Genomic DNA, 20,530 nt, shown 5'->3' with positions numbered 1-20,530 from the left:
ACTTAATATAAGTAAATCTTAAAGTACTAAATCATGGTACTTCTAATTATCTGAAAGTTCTTGGCTGTTACATTTCTAATGCCCATGTTGTAGTGTATCTTTTAATAGCACTTCCTGTTTGGGTTGGGCTTGGAGTAAAGACAGGGTCATATTGTTCTTAGTCATTTTATATGACATATTCATGGACAACTATTCAGGACCTTAGTTTCTTTTTGTGTAAAATGGGAATAATAATACCTATCTCATACAGCTGCTATGGAACTCAAATGAAATGATGCATGAAAAGCATTTTATAAATATTAAGACAACATGCAAATACCAATTCTTTACATTTTTTATTGTTTCTGTTTAATGTTTTATGTTACTATAATATTATAGATTGTATTTTCAAGGTGAGCACTCAATGGGCTATTTATTTTCTTTTACATATCAATATTAAGAGTTTATTCTTTCATAGGATGCATCATAGAGATGCTTCTGGATTAGCTTTCTTTGCTTCTCTCTCCACCCCCAAAGCCAGAGTTTTTGGTTGTTAATTTTGTTTTTAATAATTGAGTGAGACATTAACATGATTTTCTAATGAATTAATATTTTTCTTGAAAATGAATTAATTTAGTATCCAAAACTAACAAACTAGTTATTGTTTTAAAGTAATAATACACAATTTGAGAAAAATTGAAAAAATCAAATTGCTAAGCTAGTTCTAATTAGGTTACTTTTCTCAATAATCCTTATCTGTGATTAATCATTGCTTTCATTTCACCTTGAATCTTTTAACTCAAAGTCAGAAATCCTTCCCTAGATATATAAATTCATTAGTTGATGCAGTCGTGGTTCATTTTTTGTCTAGTTTCTCTCTTAGCATCAAATGCTCTCACATCTTCCACAGCTGGTAGCTATGGTGCTTCAGTTTAGGAAATCATTCTAGTTATTACCTTCTCTTAATAGCCTGCTTCTGAAAAAAAATTCTCCAGAGATTCCAGTTTCTTCTTCTTTTTCTTTTTGAGAGAAAGCTCTTTGTTTTAATTCTTTTCCCTTGGGGTAGATGGGGCAAACACACTCAACAAAAAATTATGATGGTATAAAAGAATATCCACATTCTTAATTTTATTACTTTCTGATTATATTATAGAATGGTATTATTTGTTGATAAGGCTTCCTCTTTCCAGTCTTGGTTCCTTGACCTTAGAAGTTAGAACTTAGCTATTTCTTAGTTTGAATGGTCCTTTGGCAACTATCACACCACATATTTATAAACAAACTTGCTTCTGATACAGTTTGTAGTTAACAAAAAATGACATCTATGCTAGTGTATTATTTTTAAAAGTCATCATCCATTCTAACAGAACTTGACAAAACTACATAGCCATGTTTTCAATACACTTTATTAGAAGGGAGTCCCAATTACTTATGCTTACTTTCCTGGTCTTATGTTTATTTTGTATTGATAATTCTATACTACGTTCAACCTCTGAACTCAGATTCTGGTAATTCATAATTTTGAAAAATCACAAAATCATAGAATTCAGTATTAAGAGGGACCTCAGCAGCCATTTACTCTTAACCATGCCTAAAAGGAAGCATTACTGTCAATTCCAACAAGTGTGAGTCCTCCACTAGAAAGGTTCTCCAATATGGGAGTTGCATGAGAGAGGGCCATTCCACTCATCATTAAATAAAGAATTTTTACATAAGCCAATTTGTTGTTATTCAGTTATTTCAGTTATGTCCAACTCTTTGTGACCCTATTTGGGGGCAAAACTCTGGAGTAGTTTGCCATTTTCTTCTCGAGTTCATTTGACAGATGGGAAAACTGATGTGGATGGGGTTAATTAATTTGTCCAGGGTCACACAAGTTAATGTGTGAGGCCAGATTTGAACTCCAAAAGATGAGTCTATGCCACCTGGCTGCCTGATTTTTCAGTAGCCTTGCTAAAAAGCATCTAATTTTAATCTAGTCTTATCAGGTTGAAAAACATTTTTTGATCAATTTAGATACCAATGTCAGAGGGCTGCTATGGTCAAAGAATTCATCTAGTGGACAACATTCAAGGGAGGAACCCCCTACATAACTAAATTGGCCCCTGGACAATGTACTCAGTCTATTAAATGCAAATTGATACTCCAAACATTTCTGGCATAGTAAACTATGACAGATACTGCTTTACTGCTATAGCCTTCAAAATCCCAAGGCTACCTTTATATACCTACAAGAAAACAGTGACATAAGATTTTATGAAGGAATATAGATGTGACATTTACTATTAGTGAGCATTGGTGACTTGAGAATTACAGCACCAAGAAAAAGGGATTTTCTTCCCAACTCCTATCACAATTCCTGAATAAAGTTAGGCTTCTGTCAGGTCCTAGAGACTTGGTTCTGTTTACAGGGTTATGTAAGTGACTTTATGGATGACACTGTGTAGATAAACACTTGACTGCTATGGAATTATGTAAGTCTGTGGTTAGTTTTTCTTAGATATTTTGTGAGGTGAAGAGACCAAAATAGAAGGCCTAGAAACTACATCATGTGCTTAGTGGTACTTGTGTCTGTGTAGTTTATCTTCATTTTACTTGATAAATGCAAACCTTCTTTTCCAAGATAACCCTGGTTACATTAATATATAAAACTCTTTGAAGGCAGAGGTTCTTATTGTTCATTCGTTTTAATTGTGTCTGACTCTTCATGACCCCACTCGAGGTTTTCTTGGCAAAAATCCTGGGATAGTTTGCCATTTCCTTCTCCAACTCAGTTTACATATGAGGAAACTGAGGCAGACAGAGTTAAGTGACTTGTCTAGGGTCATATAGACAGTAAGTGTCTGAGTCCAGATTTAAAGATTGAATTTCCAGGAAAATGAATATTTTGGACTCCAGGCTCTTAACACTACCTCCTGTAGATAGAGGTATCTATCCAATCATCTAGCTGCCTAATTATGAACATAAATAAGAATATGGATGGAAGTCCTTCACTTGATACAACAAATAATTTTCAAATATTTTTATCAGTTTTCATTTATATTCACAACTTTTATTATTCTCACCGTGATAATAAATCAACCAATAGGAATTACTATAAATGAATGATTGCTATATAGCTGATATGTTTCTATATGTTAAGCATTGTATAGATAATGAAAGATGGTCAGAAACAAGATTTATCCTCAAAGATCAATATTCTTGTTAGCATAGGAAACAGGAAACCAAGAAAATATAATATAAAATGGGGAATCCTAACCTTTTTATGTCATAGATCCCTTTGAAAGTCTAGTGGAGTCTATGGGCTTCTCAGAATAATGTTTTTAAATGCATAAATTTAATTACATAGAATTTCAAAGAAAATATATTGAGATATAGTGATCAAAGTATTTTTTAAGTTTGTAGTCCAAGATTAAGAACTCCTGATATAAAAAATCATATAAAAATTAGTACTAGAGAAATCAGAGAGGGCAAAGTGCTAGACTTAGAATTAAAGAGATCTGGGTTAAAATATCTTCTGTTATAAAATATCTCCACAACCCTTGAGCAACTCCCTAAGACTTATTCACTAAGCCATAGATAGGTTTTCATTTAAGGTGTTCCCACAAATGGGTTCCTTATATGCTTAGGAGAAAGGAGAGATCAGTATGGAGTGGAGGTTATAAAGGCTTCATGGAGAAGCTGAGCCTTGAATATGGGCAAAATTCAAATAGATGGAAAAGAAATGAGGAAGAGCTTTCCAGACTGAAAGAAGCAAAGTCAATGAAGGTACAAAGACCTTAAGGAATAAATGAAAGACCTAGGCTAATTTGGAGATGAAACTCATTTAATTATTGAGAATACATATGGGATCATTAGGTGATTGTATTAACTGGGCAGAGTAGGCCAAATTTTGGAGCACCATGAAAGAAGAATTCTGTGTTTGAAATGAATAAAACTTTATTTTCTCTAAAATCAGTTTGCTTCAGTTTCTACTAGTTTGGACAAGTTTTCTAACTAATTATTCTGAATTAGTGAGATTTCACTTAGCTGCCAATCTATTTTCCATTTGATGCATACATTTTAGTAGCATTAGAGTCTGAATTGGAAGAGCTCTACAAAGCCAATTTGTCCATCTAACCTATAATTGAATAGGAATTTTCTAGATAACATCCCTGTTAAATGATCACCCAGCTTCTACTTGGAGACCTCGAATATTGCCTTTGACAATTCCTACATTAGTGGCCTTGGATAGGTTATTATTTAACATTCTTATGTTTCCTCAGTGGCAATTAAGGTCCCTTCCAGCTCTAAATCTTTTCTTTTTTTAATTAGTAGCTTGCAATTTTATCACTTTTTTTTCAAAATTTGAAAAATTATTTGCATTTATTTTCTTACTTGAATCTCATAACAGCTCTGTGAGGGAGATGTTATCATCTCAATTTCATTAGTGATAAAACTGAGGCTAATGTTTAGTGACTTATTCAAAGTCCCATATCTAGTGTGTGTCTGATAGAAACTGAACTCAAGTATTCCTGAATTGAAATTCAAGACTTTTTTCATTATATTTAGCCACTTACAACTTTACATCTTGATGCTGCAACTTAAAAATTAGACAACTAACTACGAGCTAGGAGAGCTTGAAGGAGGCGGTTGTTCAGGGGCAGCAGCAGCAGCGATGAAGGTCCGAGGAGGGGTGATCCACTGTAGGTGCTCCAAGTTTTTTTGTCTTCCTTCAAAGTGAAGAATAAAAAAGAGGTCCCATATCCTAACTTTATTGAGTCTCCCTGAAGATGTCCTCTTCCATATACTGAAATGGCTTCCTGCGGAGGATATCCTTGTCATCAGAGCTCTACATCTGCTGTAATGCAGGATTGCTGCAAGAATCTCTGGCACTTGCAAATCCACCTGAGGCAATCTTAGCAGTTGGGGGGAATAGAATGTTGACCCAGCCAGAGTTCTGGTCTCACAGCAAAACTGTTGGAGCCTGGGACTATAAATATTCCTGCAGAACCAACTGTGGGGCTTTTGGCTATTGGCTTTTGGGCTTTTGGGCTTTTGGCTTTTGCCTGATTTCCCCTGACATCCTGCTATCCCCTGGATTTGGATTTCTTCACTGGGCCCTGGGAGGAGGGACTTTTTGGTGGGTGGAGATCTTGGGAAGTAGCTTCTATAGGCAGGCAGGGACAACCCTAAACCTAAGCCACCACCTCATTTATCAGTCTGCTATGGTCTGCAACCTTTTTGGCGGTGAGAGCCATAAACGCCTGCGGATGGAGGAGGATGAAGGCCGAAGGCCAACCCCTGTGCTAAACCCTTCTATATCAGGGTAGTGAAATTTATCCCTGGCTGAGGGCTGGCTCCCTTAGCCTGACTTCTACCTTCCGTGACACCCCCCACCCCCAACACTGGCTTCAACCCTAGCAACAGTTCCAGACCCCAACGCTCCTCCCTCAGCTTACCCTTGGCTTTAATAAACCCCTTTGGCATTTATTCAAAGAACTTCTGGTGATTCATTATACCAACACCTAGGGCAAAGACTGAAGAGGGAAAGAATAACTTTCCTTTATTTCCTGAGGGCTAAACCAGGCATCCATCTTGGTCAGGAAGTGAATCAGCTTTCACTTCCTGGGGCTTGGAGTTTCTCTCCAGAAGGGAGGAAAGACAGCAGGGAGGTTGGCTAAAACATTTCAGTCAGGCTCACACAACCTCTGGCTGACCCAAATTATCCTGTACTAAAAAGATAGCCTCCCTGCCTAAAGGCTCAACTGAGACCACCCAGCGCCCTCAAATATAAGTCTAATATTAACCTTCTTTAGCAGCATCATAGTCCCATATTACACCGCATCTTAAATATCTTGTAGATAATCATGCCAGTGTTTGGGCCTGTGCAAGCTTTCCGGAGATGTGGCCTTCTCCAGATAACCTAAAGCTTTTTGAAAGGGCTGCTGAAAGGAGTAATTTTGAAGCTGCTGTGAAGCTAGGGATTGCCTACCTCTACAATGAAGGCCTGTCTATATCAGATGAGGGTCGTGCAGAAGTGAACGGATTAAAAACATAATATTTCTTCAGCTTAACAGAAAGCCTAAATGTTAATGCTGCTCCATTTATCTGGCTATTTATTCGCCCTCCATGGTCTCTGTCTGGAAGCTGCTGTAAAGCTGTAGTCTTTGAAAGTCTCAAAGCAGAATGTCAGTTTCAAAAGGTTCATAAGGGATCTATACTCTATTGTTTGGGGAAAGTTTTAAGCCTCTTTGAGGATGAAGAGAAAAGAAAAGAAGCACTTGAAATGTTTGAGGAATCATTTAATGAGGGATGTTTAAATAGTTCTTACCTCCTTTGGGATAGTAGTCAGAGGACTGCTATGTCACATCGGGGAAGATATCTCCAGAGCCTCCTGAAACTCAGGGACTATGCAACCAAGGGCTGTTGGGAAGCACAGATATCTTTAGCCAAAGCTTGTGGAAATGGAAATCAGCTGGGATTAGAAGCAAAATATTCAAATGAAGTTGTGTTGCAGCTCTTTCAGGCTTCTCACCCTGTCAGTAAAGAGAGCATCTTCACTGTGCAGAAGGGAATGGATGACACAATGAGGTACATTTTGATTGACTGGCTAGTGGAAGTTGCCACCATGAAGGATTTTACAAGCCTCTGCCTTCATATGATGGTGGAATGTTACCTGATCGTTACCTGAAGCTAAGAGTGGTGCCTCAAGCAAAGCTGTAGCTTCTGGAAATTGCTTGCATGGTCATCTGTACCCGGTTCATTAGCAAAGAGATCTTGACAATTCATGAAGCAGTTTGGCTAACAGATAACACTTATAAATATGAAGATCTAGTAAGAATGATGGGAGAGATCATTACTGCCCTGGAAGGAAAGATTCAAATTCCTATTCTTGTAGATTACAAAGAAGTGCTATTAAATGTAGTCCCAACAGAGAGAAGAACCCTTCACCTGTACAGCTTTATCTGTGAACTCTCCTTGTATACAAGCCTGTCTGTGTTACTCCCCAGCCCATTTGGCTGCTGCAGCCCTGCTGCTGGCCAAGTTGATGCATAGGCAAGCACATCCCCGGACAAGTCAATTGTGGGAATGCACTGGATTCTTCTATGAAGACCTGATACCCTGCGTTTTGAGCCTTCATAAAAAATGCTTTCATGATGATGCCCCAAAGGATTATAGGCAAGTTTCCTTGACAGCTGTTAAACAACGTTTTGAGGATGAACGATATGAAGGAATTGGCCCAAGAAAAGGTAATGGGTTATGGCCAGTTGTGCAAGCTATTAGGAGTGAAACAAGAGGACACAGAACCTTCTTCCTCTCCCAGTGTGGAAGAAATTCAGACCTTCCTCAATTCACCCTCTGGGAAGAGAACCAAAAGAAGAAGGGAAAACAGCATTCAGGAAGATAGGGGCAGTTTTGTAACAACATCCACTGATGAATTATCCAGCCAAGAAGAAACTGCTGGGCAACTTCCTGGACTGGAGTTTGGACGACTGCTCTGGGCATGAAGGAGATCGGGAAAGGAAGGAGAGAAAGAAGGAGACATCACATCCCCCAGCGGCGTCCTCGACGTCATGGTGGTGTACCTGGATCCGGAGCAGCATTCCTGTCAGGAGTCCAGGGACGAGGACAGCCGGCTAGAGGAGCGCTGCGCTGGGCAGGATGCGCCTGGCCTGCGGCGGGAGCCCAAGCTCCCCTACAAACACCCGCTCCTTTTCCAGGACAGGAGGGAGCCCAGAACCGAAGCGACCTCCGGCTACTCCTTGGTCAACAGCAGCAGCCCCACGTCCTCCGTGGAGAACAAGTTTGGGGCGTTTCTCAAAACTACCTCAGCGCTGTCCCCGGGCATTGACCAGAACACTCACCCGTGTACGCCCACCTCCTTGGAATCATGTTTACGGTCTCTTCACACCAGTCTGGTAGAGAGAGGCCTCCACTGGAGACTGGTGAAGAGGAAAAATGTGGCTGAGCACAATGACAAGAAGAACTTGGGATTCTGGAGTCTGATTTGTATAGGTGATGTGTGTCACTTTAAATGTTTACTGAAAAAGGGAGAATTTCTGTAATGCCTTCTAAGGGCTGGGGGTGGGGGTGGGGGTGGAGGTTGGGGAGGCGGCCCTTGTGGGTAGACCTTGTAACAAAGAATCTGCTGGCTGCCTCGGGGCTGCCTAGGCCTGCAGAAGACTGAGAGAAAAGGCTCTTGGCCAGGAGTGGAACTTCTTCCACTTAGTCCTATCCAAAACAAAAATCAGACAGCGGAACTCTCCATCCAAAAGAACAACAAAGCAATCTCGCCTTATTGTATCCCCACCTTTTCTTTCTGTGGGGACCCCAGAGGCGGGAACACCCCCTCTGCTCTCTCCTCAGAAGTGCTTTCACTTAAGGTCTCTTTTCAGGGGAACATTTTACTGTATAAAATCCAATGTCCGGGCCCAGTCTGGTGCCTGTATTCTGGGCTTCCAACAGCATTAAATTAACCCGCACATTCCCTGGAAAACACTTTATTGATGTTGCACTTCAGAGTGACAGGATACCCCTAGCATTCTGCCTGGTTTCCTTGTGCAGTGACTACCTACAGGATTTGGGCGGAGCCTTGGAGACCAAAAGATCTCATTCCAAAGGGATTCTATCCCCATAGAGCCCTGGAACTGTGTCCAATAGTGGCAAAGGTTATTTAGAGAGAAAAAGAATGCTATATTTTCCCCATCACTAACCAGGTTGTCTGAAGCCTTAACTGCCAAGTGCCTTCCCCACCAACTTTTAGCTCTTTACAATAAAAGAGTCAAATGCCTTTTTTTTTTTTTAAGTATCCTCCTTGCTGTTTGTATCTTTACTGTCTCTACATCCAGTGTTGGTGCCAAGAACTGCTCTTTTGTACAATGGGTTTAGGACCACTTTAGTATCTTTCCATTGTACTGCCCTCAATTAAATTCATCCTTTAAGATGAAAATAAACTCAATTTCAAGGGAAAAGGGAATTTTTTAAAAAATTACAATCCCTGTTTCCAAATGGCATCATGACAAACATATGCTTAAAGCATTTTCCTCAAGATGTGATTTCTTCAATCTCCTTCCTGCCTGGGAATGTCCAAAAAGGATTGGGGAGGGGGGAAAATGCAAAGCATTTGTGTTTGAAGGGGTTTTTCATTGTAAATTGTCTGAAATGAAATAACACTGAAAATGTAAAAAAAAAAAAATAGACAACTATAACCTTCTGTAGAAACCCATTCCATTTTTGCACACATTTTGCACACACATCTCTGCTGCTAGTAGCTAATGTTCTTATCCCTTTGGTTCATGAGAAATTACTTTACAATAGTACCTTTTAGAAGGACAGAAATATGACCATTGATTATGAATGACTTGATGAAAATGACAGATTTTAACCAATTCAGATCGTGGAAAAGTTAAGCAACTCAATTAAACAAAATAGAGTGATAGTTCTAAACCCAACAAATTTATGGTATGTATTCTGAAAATATAATAGTGGGAAGAAAATAATTTAAAAAAGAAATGAGGACTATAGCATTTAGATCATTCAGAAAAAATATACATAAATGTTTATTAAGATTCCCAGTTTCCATGCCTACCATGAAAAGGAAAGAAGTTACCAAATCAACAAGTTGTTGATCATGTATTTCCATTTTCTTTTATAGATATGGTCTCCTTGTGTATCCTAGGTTTGAGCCACCTCAGGTTAATGACAAGGGTCCCACTTTGTTCCAGAACTTCACAGCCTGGGGAAGCCAAGGTGGTGTTCAGGTAAAGCCTATTAGCTCCCAATTAAATTCTTTCATGATTCTCTCAAGTCAGGATAGTTCGTGAAGATTGTTCTATTCCCTCTTACCGTTCGTGAAGATTGTTCTATTCCCTCTTACCGTTCGTGAAGATTGTTCTATTCCCTCTTACCGAGGAGGATTTACTAGAAAAGGGAGTAATTAAAATAAAGTTAGCATGAATTATAATCAGAATTAGATTATAAGGTGCTCAAAGTAGGGGCTATAGCTTTTATTTTGTGTGTATGGTTTCTTGTTTATTTAAAATTTTTTAAAGAACAAAATATATTCTATCTCCTTCCCATACACTGAAACCTAAGGATCATATCTTTCCTTTTAAAAATAAGCTTTCTTTTTGTATATTTTTCATTTAAATTTTCTGTTAACAAACATTACAACTTTTATCTTTCTTATCTCCTCCCCTTATTGGAAAAAGGGGGTAAACCCTACAAATCCTTATAATAAATATGCAGAGTTAAGGAAAGCAAATTCTTGCATCGGCCAACTCCAAAGAGTATATTTTTTCTATTCAATATTTAACCAGCATTTATCAACCACTAAATAAGTGCAATGGACTCTGCGAGGTGCTTAGGTGAGAGTTATAACTATCCCAGTTGAGAAGTAGTAATCTTAAAATCTTCCTCCCTAGGGGGAAGCTGGGTAGCTCAGTGGTTTGAGAGCCAGGCCTACCTAGAGACTGGAGGTCCTAGGTTCAAATCTGGCCTCAGATACTTCCCAGCTGTGTGACCCTGGGCAAGTCACTTGACCCCCATTGCCTACCCTTACCAGTCTTCTGCCTTGGAGCCAATACACAGTATTGACTCCAAGATGGAAGATAAGGGTTTTAAAAAATTTTTTTTTTCCTCCCTCCCTTATTTCTCTCTCACACATGACTTCCTAGCTCTCTCTTCTCTCCTCTCTCTCAGTCTTTGTTCTCTTTTGTCTTTCCTTCTTCCCCGACTTTACTTTCTCCCTCTTCTCCTCTCTACCTTTCTCTCTTTATTCTCTCTTTGTACATATACATATATACGTACATAAAGGTATTATATACATATATACAATTAATCCTTAACTTTCATGGCAGTGACATTCCTAGAAAATGTGATTGTTAATAGAATGAACCTATCAGGAAATAGGGGATTAGGTTTCTGTGATTGCCAAAAACTATTATCTTTTACTAGAGATTGTTGAAAATATGTTTTTTTTAATACAATTCTGCATAACAAAACATTAATTCTGATAATATTCATTTTTCCTAACATATAACAATGAAATTATCCAGAAAATGCAATACACAAAATAAAATTGGTAACCTATAAAACATTTTTTTCACTAGTAATTCCCTAGAGTTCTGTGACCTTTAGTACAAACATTTCAAAAATTACCACCAAACAACACTGATTTCAGTTGAAATTTACTTTTCAAAACATATGAATTCTATAGTACTATAGCATACAACAAATAAAATTTTAGAAATGAAAACATTTTTAACTTGAATTTTATCTTCCACTTACATGTGAGAATGTTGTAGAATACTACAACGTTGTAAACCTCTCTACTTTGGTCACCAACTAGAAACCAAGGAAAAGTTTGCAGGATCTTTAGTTACTGCTTTCCGAAGTCATGGAGATGGAAAAAGTCTCCATTGCCTAGCACTGTGCCTAGAATATAGAAGGTCCTTAATTGTTTCTTGGATTGTGGGAAAATAGGACAGGTTTCTTTATTTATTTGTTCATTCAGTATTTACAAATTTTAAGATTTGATGAAAGACAAATTGTGTTATATATTCCAATACTACAACATATGCTATTGTTTTTATAGATTTTCAGAAGTAGCAATCTTCAACTTAAAAATTTCCAGATTTATTCATGTAAAGATTTTGGGATTGATATCTTAGAAAGTGATGCAAATTCTTCTATTGTTGAGAGCTTATTACTCAGTCATTTTGCCTCAAAGGTAAGTATAGTCTCTTTGGGATGCTCATTGAGAGTATCATATTTTCTTTTGTTTTTTTTTTCAATTATATGTTGAAACAATAAAGTGAAGAATGGTGTTCTTTGATCTGCATTCAGATTCCAACAGTTCCTTCTTTGACTGTGGATTGACTATTTTTATTAAAAGTCCCTTGGGATTTTCTTAGAATCTCATTATGCTGCTAATAGTTTAGTCCTTCACAGTTGATCATCATACAATATTTCTGTTATTATATACACTATTCACCTTGGGCTCCTCACATCACTTTGCATCAGTTCACATAAGTCTTTCCAGGTCTTTCTGAACTCATCTGCCATTTCTTATGGTGCAATAGTATTCCATTACAATCATATACCACAACTTCTTTATCCATTCCCCAATTAATGGTCACTCCTAGTATGTATCTAATTAAGAATCCTTTTTGTAACATCAACTTCTAAATGGAATTGTGAAGTGATAGGAAAACCTACTCCTTCCCAAAACAACCCTTTCCACTTTTGAAAACTTCTATTTGTTAGGAGATAGACTAATGATGTAATTTATAGAGGATAGGGAGTCAGAAGGACCTGTGATCAAATTATTCTGATACCAACTAGTTGAATGATAATTTTATAATTGTGGAAAAGGTTTCACTGGGAATTCCTACACTTATGTGCTCTCAGCCTCAATGGTTAGAAAGCTTTTACATAAATTCTTTGGAATCTTCCTCCCTAAAACTTCAACCCATCATTCCCATTTCCACCCTTTGAGTCCAACTTGAGCCTTTAAGAATTCTCAATTTGAGGACAGCTAGGTTGCACAGTGGATTGAGCAGTGGGCCTTGGAGTCAGGAAGACTCATCTTCCTAAGTTAAAATCTGGCCTCAGATACTTGCGGTGTGAAGCTAGGCAGGCCATTTAACCCTGTTTGCCTCAGTTTTCTCAACTGTAGAATGAAATGGAGAAGGAAATGACAAACCATTTTAATAACTTTGCCAGAAAAAAAAATCCCAAATAATGTCATGAAGAGACACATCTGAAATAACTGAACAACAACAACGGAGATTGACTCCAACTATGCAAAGCCAACTTTCTTCAAGGATCCTTTGCCCATGAGTATCTCAAGCAGAGAAGCTTCTTGAGGGAAAAGGAATAGCAGAAATGGAGATAGTGTACTCTCATTCCCTTAGATGAAAGGGCATTATGGGGAAGTGGAATAAGAAAGAGATTTGGAATTAGACTTCTGTTAATCTTCAGTTTTGTGAGACCCTCATTGCATGACTTTTGGCATCAAATGATATGAACATAAATTTGAAGCTAGGAGGAACCTTAGAGGTTATCTAGCCCAAACATCTCATTTTACTAGTGAAAAACTGATTCCTAAAGAGATTAAAAGACTTGCCTAAGGATCACACTTCTAGAAAGTGAGACAGCCACAAGCCAGTTAATTTTATTGACCTGATTCTTTGCCCAGAAGACAAAAATAATGCTCCCAGGATTTTGTGAAGTTTAAATAATAGGATAAAATCCATTGTAACAGTATAAGGCTATCTCCCCTACTATGATTGTTGTTGTTTTATTAGGGTCTTCCACTGCCCCTCCAAGCCTACATTTCTATATAATGACAATTATTATAGATCTCTTCTCATCCATTGCATAGTTGGGGGAATGGCTAATGAATTTTTTGACTTGATGAAGCCTAGGAACTTCTTCTAGATGACTGCTTTTTGAAACATGAAGCAGAGAGAGAGCTAATGTAAGCAATAAATACCCACTGAAATGGGAAAGGTGAGATAGATGGAAGAAGTACGTCAGAGGGGCAGGAGAGACAACAGAGGAATGTGGTATTTGTCTTGTTCCTCTTTCCTAGTGGCTCCTAAGCTGCCATGCTGATGGTTTGTGCTTGATGTCAACTTTGTACCAAAGGTATTCCAGCAATCTGGAAACCTCTAACATATGTGTGTATTAGCCTTCTGGAGATTGAGCATAAATCAGTATTGTAGAAATCAAAACTGGGCAAAGGTATGAATCTTTCTGCAAGACTAAAGAAGGTTCTATATCTCTGATGATTTTCCCAGTTGGGTTTTATGTATAGCACTTTGAAAATCTTAATGTACTATATAAATACTAGCTATCATCATCATCATCATTATTAATGTCTGTCATGCCTTCTACTACATCTTTTGAGGTATTATTCCAAAGACTAATAGGTATTAGTACCTATTAGGACTTTCTTTTCATCCACTATATTAAGGCTAAATTTCCTTTACCTTAATACTGTCTGATTATTCTTGCTAAATATATTTTGGGGAAGATAAATGCTAATCTTTCCTTCTTTCCAAAGAATTAAATACTTGTGAGATGTTATAATTATTTGGACTATGTATTTATAAGGGAGGATGACAATAGTTAATGAGAGACCTAGAACAGAAATTACTTTTAACCTTTATCCCCTTTCCTCATAAGAAATGAAGGAGAGACAGACAGACAGACAGACAGACAGACAGACACAGAGAGAGGGAGATACAGAAAGAAAGACACAGAGAGAGAGAGTAAGAGGAAGAGAGAGAGAGAAGAAGAAGAAGAAAGGAAGGAAGGAAGAAAGAAAAAAGGAAGAAGGAAAAAAGAAAAGAACTATGGAGCTGAATAACTAACATTCCTGTTAAATTGATGTCACAAAGTTTTAATTGATGTTAACTAAACATCATTATTAATGGGAAAATTACATAAATTAAGATGTAAATTATGACAAAGGGGTTCTTATCATGAGATAATCAAAGATAATCACACCCCTGGGGTGCCACTAGTAATGCAATGCAGTTGAATGCCTCTAAATCCCTTAACAAGTGTACCACTAGAGTTCTCTGTTGGGAAACATTAAACAAAACTCCTCAGATTTGTTGTGGATGAAATCTGATTGCTAGAATTCCAAAGGTGAATCTTTAGACTGTTACTGGAATATTAGATTTTCAGGAAAGTCATTCTCAAATTATCGAATTACAGGATTTTAGGAGAAGAAATAGGCTTAATCTTTCCTATTTCTCACAATTTAATAGGTGAGAAAACTGAGGCCCCAGAAGTGAAGATATAATTCTTCTTAGGTCACAGAACTAGTTAGTAACAGATTCAGAAGAAACCGCTAGAACTAATTGCTATTATTCTAATATGCTTTCTATTCTGTATTGAGGTTGCATGTTATGTAATGAATATATCTGACCCCAAAGACAAGAAACAAGCTGCTAGTTCCCTTTCCTTACCCCCACAGACTCTTCCCACAAACTTTTATCCTTTTCTGTACGTTGTTGCTATTTTTATAGAATTTCTTATTTTCGAATCAAGAGTTAATACTGAAACAAAGCAAAATATAGTTGCCTTGGGGCTTCTTCTGAAATTTTATAAACATTTCCTTTTGGAATGGTAGTGGGAAATGTTAGATAAAACAGTGAATGATCTTACACTCAGAAGACTTGTATTTAAATTCTGTATCTTTTTGATACTTCCTAGTCATAAAGTGCTTAGTAAATTTTAGAATATTTGGCTATTATTATAATTTTGATAATTTTAATGGTCTATTATCCTAAGGTGAGGCATCTGAAAAAGGTAAGTAAGCTAGATCAGACTATCTTTTGGAATTAGTTAGGACCCAAAGTAATGTTTATAAAATTTTTTCAGTTCTATTACATATTGTTTTGTAATCCTATTTTGCATTTCTTCAGTTGATGGGAAAATAGACATAACAATTGTGGCATCAGCAAAGATAACACTTTACCATGGATATAGTGTTTCTCCTTATAATATTGCTCCTAGTCTAGTGAATAGAACATTGCCTTGGGAATGAGGTCCTAGACTCATTGCTAAAACATTACCTATGCCTGAATGTTTCATAAAAACAGACAAGGATAGACTTAACAATCCAAGTGAAGAGGTTTCAAATTTTTCAGAGGAAAAGCTCTGCAGGAGCCTCATGGATCACTTAAAAAACCAATTATTGAAGATCTTACTTGCAAGTGTGTCTGAGAAGTTAATGTGCAGATGTGAGCATTTGAAAATGGCGTAACTTTATGTAGAATGCTAAAAAGAGAATGTGCCTGACTCCTCTGTTGGCCATGCCACTTTGGATTCAGTCACTCACTCACTTTCAAGCATTTCTTTCTTTCATGAATTAGGATTTTTAAAGTATTTGGCCATTCTCAAACCAACCATGTAAAACTATAAGCATGTAATCATTAATAGATCAAAATTAACAGAGAATACACTACTTTTTATGTACAAATATATAAATTTTATATTAGTGCACAATAATTTATTGTTACTCATAAATATCTGGGTTCTAGTATACTAAATGAAATCTTGGTGTTTGGGTGGGTGGATTTTATTTCATATGGATCAACACTCAGAGGAGTAGTAATAGTAATTTATTTATATAGAATTTTCAGGTTTACAAAATAGTTTCTTCATGTTCACCTTGAGAAATAGGCAGAATTGTTATCTTAATTTTACAGACAAGATTTAAGAGATCACTGATACCACATAAGTGGTAGAGTAGATAGAGCATTGAGCTTGGAAACAGGAAGACTCCTTTTGAGTTCAACTGTGACCCAGCGCAAGTCACTTAGCCTTGTTCGCCTCAGTAAAATGAGTTGGAGAAGGACATGGCAAACTACTCCAGTAGCTTTGCCAAGAAAACCTCAAAATGGGGTCATGGAGATTGGGACATGACTGAAACAACTGAACAACAACAGCAACTAATTCATATAATGTTTTAAGGTTTTCAAAGCACTTTGCAAATAATATCTCTTTTGCTTCTCTAACAACCTTGAAAGGTAGGTACTATCTTATTTTACAGATAAGGAAACCGAGGCATTCAGAGGTTAAGTTTGAGGATCACAAAGCCATTCAGTATCTAAGAGTTGATTTGAACTCAAGTCTTCCTGACTTGAAATTCAGTACTCTATTCACAATGACACTTAAATTGTTTAGGACCTTAGAGGCCATATTGCTTTCTCTTCCCCCAATTTTATAATTATATATCATTTGATCATTTGTCATAAATTTAGAGTTGGAAGGAACTTTAAAGCCCATCTATTCCAATGCCCCCATTTTTTAGCTGTAGAAACTGAGGTCCAGAGAGGTAAATTGATTTGCCCAAGGTCACATTTGTGGGGTACTCCTAGTAAATGTCTGAGCTTGATTTGAGATACATCTTCTAACTCTCAAGGCTACCAGTCTTTCTAATATACACATTACCTACCTGTTTTAAGATTTTTAGTCATGATTTTTAAAAGATAATAAGTATGATTTTTTAGTTTTATAAGATGAAAGGACTAGAATAGACTTTAAAGACCATCTAGCCCAACCTTTCCTGAGGGTAGAAAACAGACCCATGGATTTGAGATGACATATTCAAAGTCTTTAGAACTAGTAAAAGTATCATAATTTTCTCTACCAGAGTGTAGAGTTAATAACAACTTTCTTATATCCCCCTTTGGGCTCTCTAGTATAGTCGAATCTTCACTGAGCACGTTCCTAGGAACTTAGTGCCAAACCAGGATTAAAGATGCAAATGTTCTCAGTCAAAGGGCAGAAAGAACATGGCTTAGAAAAAACCTTTATGTTTTCTGTGTAGCCTCAGTTTACATATAGGAGCGGGAATAAATTCCTTAAAAAGTTCTCAACCAAGTTTTTATTTGATATTTTGAAGCATTAATTGCATATTTTTAAAAAAGTCAACTAAAATTTATTTTGTTATCAGATGGGGATAAGTGGGTAGGCGGTGAAAGGAAAATTAAAACCCTTGTAATAAATATACACAGTCAAGCAAAATAAACTCTTACATTGGCCAATGTTCTAAAATGCACATTTCATTCTGAATATTTAGGTGCATCTCCTCTCCAGCAGGAAGTTGTAGCATTCTTCACTGGTCCTCTAGAATTATGCTTAATCATGATGATGACTGGGATTCTTAAGCCTTTCAATGCTTATTTTCACAGTGTTGTTGTAATTGTATAAACTACCCTCCTGGTTCTGTTCATTTAGCTCTGTACTAGTTGGCACATTTCACTTGGCCACACATTATATTTTCTTTTCTTTCTTTCCTTTTTTTAATCAATAGGATGGAAGCACATGCATGTCAGCAGGGATAAAAACCCCTAAGAGACAGGAACTGTTGGTGTCCAAAACGACCTTTGTGAATTTTGATCAAAACAATTGCATCTCCTTAAGAACCTGTTCTAGCTGTTATCAAGGACAAGGTGAGTTCTAGGAGTATATGATCCAGGAAGGAACCTAGACTGGAATGCAACAACAGTATTAAAAGGAGTAGAAATTATTAAATAATTGCTTCTTAATCATGGAAATATATCAGCAGAGACTTCAAATGAGGTCCTAAGAAAAGAAAACCTTGCTTCTCAATAGAGAGATGAAAGTATTCAGTTACTTAGATCTTCTAGCTCATAATTCTAGTATTATTAGAACTGGTTACTAGAACTATTCAAATTCAGGATCATTTATTATCCCCTTACCAGCCTTTATAAAAATGGCCTAGGGAGGCCTACAGGCAATATCAACATAGTAAAAGGTGAAAGGAAGTAGTGATAATCTTGCTTAATGATGATTATAGACAAACCAAGTAATTCAGTCAGAAGTCCATTTTGGAGGAAAGCAAGTTCTGCAAAGGGACAATTAAGGGTCCTTTGACACCTTCATAAAGAACTTTTTTTTTAAATCTTGGAGTGGAATATGAGTTTGGTGCTATGAAAATATTAGTAAAATCAAAATCATTTGTTTGGAGGTCAGTGTTTCAGGTTGTGATAGATCTTTTCAGGAGTTTATTTGCTGATTCAATTTTCTTGAGACATTTAGGAAATCAATGAGAAGTTCCACTGAACTTTGAATCAAAATTAAGATTTACTGATTATGACCTTCAGCAAATCAGTTGAATTTTCTAGGTCTTGAGTTCCTCATCTGTAAAATAGGCATAATGATTTTGACTCTATCCACCTCATTTTTGTGATGAAAATGTGATAAACCATGAAATAGCATCAAGATATGACTTTCAGGATTATATAAATGTTAGTTCTAAAGCAAGTATTATTTATGATTTCATATGCTGCCTCATTCTGTCCTTGGGCATATCTCTACTAGATGGTCTCTAATGTCCATTGCATCCCCAATTTCTTTGACATGATCTTTTTCACCAAAGAGTTTAAAATCCAGTTTGAAAGGCAGGAAATTAATAGACAAAGCAGTATGGTGAATGCCAAAGAATGGATTAGACAGTAAATGCTCCCCAGAGTCAATTTTAGTTTTGTTGTGAATATTTAGGGAATTTAATTCGATGCAACAATATTTATTAAGCACCTACATTTCATAGTACATGAAAGAAAAGAGACAGGATGTACTGGGAAAATACTGGTGGCACTAAATGCTAGACATTTTCTCAGGCAGTAATAACAGTTTGAGGTAGCTCGGTGTTGCAGTGTATAGACTGACAGTTCTAGAGTTAGGGTGATCTGAATTACATTCCCAATCTCAGACATTTCCTACCTGTGTGACCCTGAGCAAGTCACTTTACCCTGTTTCCCTAGGGAGAAGGAAATGACAAGCCATTCCAGTATCTTTGCCAAGAAAACCCCAAATGGGATCAAAAAGAGTCAGAAACACCTGAATCTACATTTAAGATGCATAGCTATCTAAATGCATATTGTGTTATTGTTTCAATGATGCCTGACTCTTTGTACCCCATTTTGGATTTTCCTGGCAAGATACTGGAGGGGTTGGCAATTTCCTCCTTCAGCTCATTTTACCAAGGAGTAACAAAGATAAAAAAAAAGTGACTTGCCTAGTGCCACACATCTAATAAATGTCTGAAGCCAGATTTGAATTCAGGAATATGAGACTTCCTGAATCCAATCCCAGTGCTCTTTCCACTCACTGTGCTATTTAGTTGTTTCCTAAATACATATAAAGCTATATTGATATCTAGATAAGGCATATATATATGAATATATATACACAGTTTTCCATAAAGATATGTATATGTCAACCTAAATACATATGTGCATATTTATGTATAGCTCTCTAGGTTTGCCTGTATTTGCATAGATATACATCTATGTATATATATATACATATATGTATACACAATACATACATTATATATAGATACCTTTAAAGTTTAAAGATTGGCTTAAGTTAAGAGTTAAGAAATTCATATTGTGGACTGAATTAATGGATTTTTTTGTGGTTATTTGTTCTTCTCAGCTCTAAGAATTCATTGATAAGAAAGGTCTCACAGATCTCAGCCCAAGGCAATGAGAGCAGACCCATTTCTATGAGGTGAATAATACATTAGCAAGGTCAGCCCTAGGGTGAGCTAGACTCTCTTTCCCTTCTTTCTCTCTCATGGCCAATTATAATACTCAAAGATCCCAAAGCATAGCTTGGGGAATAGGAGAAGTAGATAATACCAGCAATCATTACCTTAGAATATCTGGTAAGAGAGGAAACTGGTGAAATATTATCCACATCTATCAGAGAAGGGGAAAATATCTATTTATATATACACACACACACACATATATATAGATGGATGTAGATAGATAGATAGATGATAGATAAATGATAGATAGATAAACAAAAGATAGATAAATGATAGCAACAGAGACAGACAGATGGATAGATAGATAAATGATAGAGACAGAGAGAGACAGACAAATTGATCTATAGATATAGATGATAGATAAAAAGATAGATGATAAATAAATGATAGATGAAGATAGAAAGAAAGAAAGAAAGAAAAGAAAGAAAGAAAGAAAGAAAGAAAGAAAGAAAGAAAGAAAGA

At 36.7% G+C, this 20,530-nt stretch overlaps 1 protein-coding gene across 1 annotated transcript in view; it reads left to right on the top strand.

Moving 5' to 3' along the window:
- The window catches only part of PKHD1 (PKHD1 ciliary IPT domain containing fibrocystin/polyductin), a 685,806-nt gene that overhangs the window by 321,243 nt on the left and 344,033 nt on the right, over nt 1-20,530 (top strand). Inside the window, exons 35-37 of the mRNA XM_044675345.1 lie at nt 9,617-9,722; nt 11,558-11,692; nt 17,801-17,939. Coding sequence (XP_044531280.1) covers nt 9,617-9,722; nt 11,558-11,692; nt 17,801-17,939 — 380 coding nt within the window. The remainder of the gene's footprint in view (nt 1-9,616; nt 9,723-11,557; nt 11,693-17,800; nt 17,940-20,530) is intronic.

Source organism: Gracilinanus agilis, chromosome 4 (genome assembly GCF_016433145.1).
Source record: "Gracilinanus agilis isolate LMUSP501 chromosome 4, AgileGrace, whole genome shotgun sequence".
Lineage (NCBI taxonomy): Eukaryota > Metazoa > Chordata > Mammalia > Didelphimorphia > Didelphidae > Gracilinanus > Gracilinanus agilis.
The sequence above is the reverse complement of the archived record's forward strand: the minus strand, read 5'-3'. Positions and strand labels throughout refer to the sequence as shown.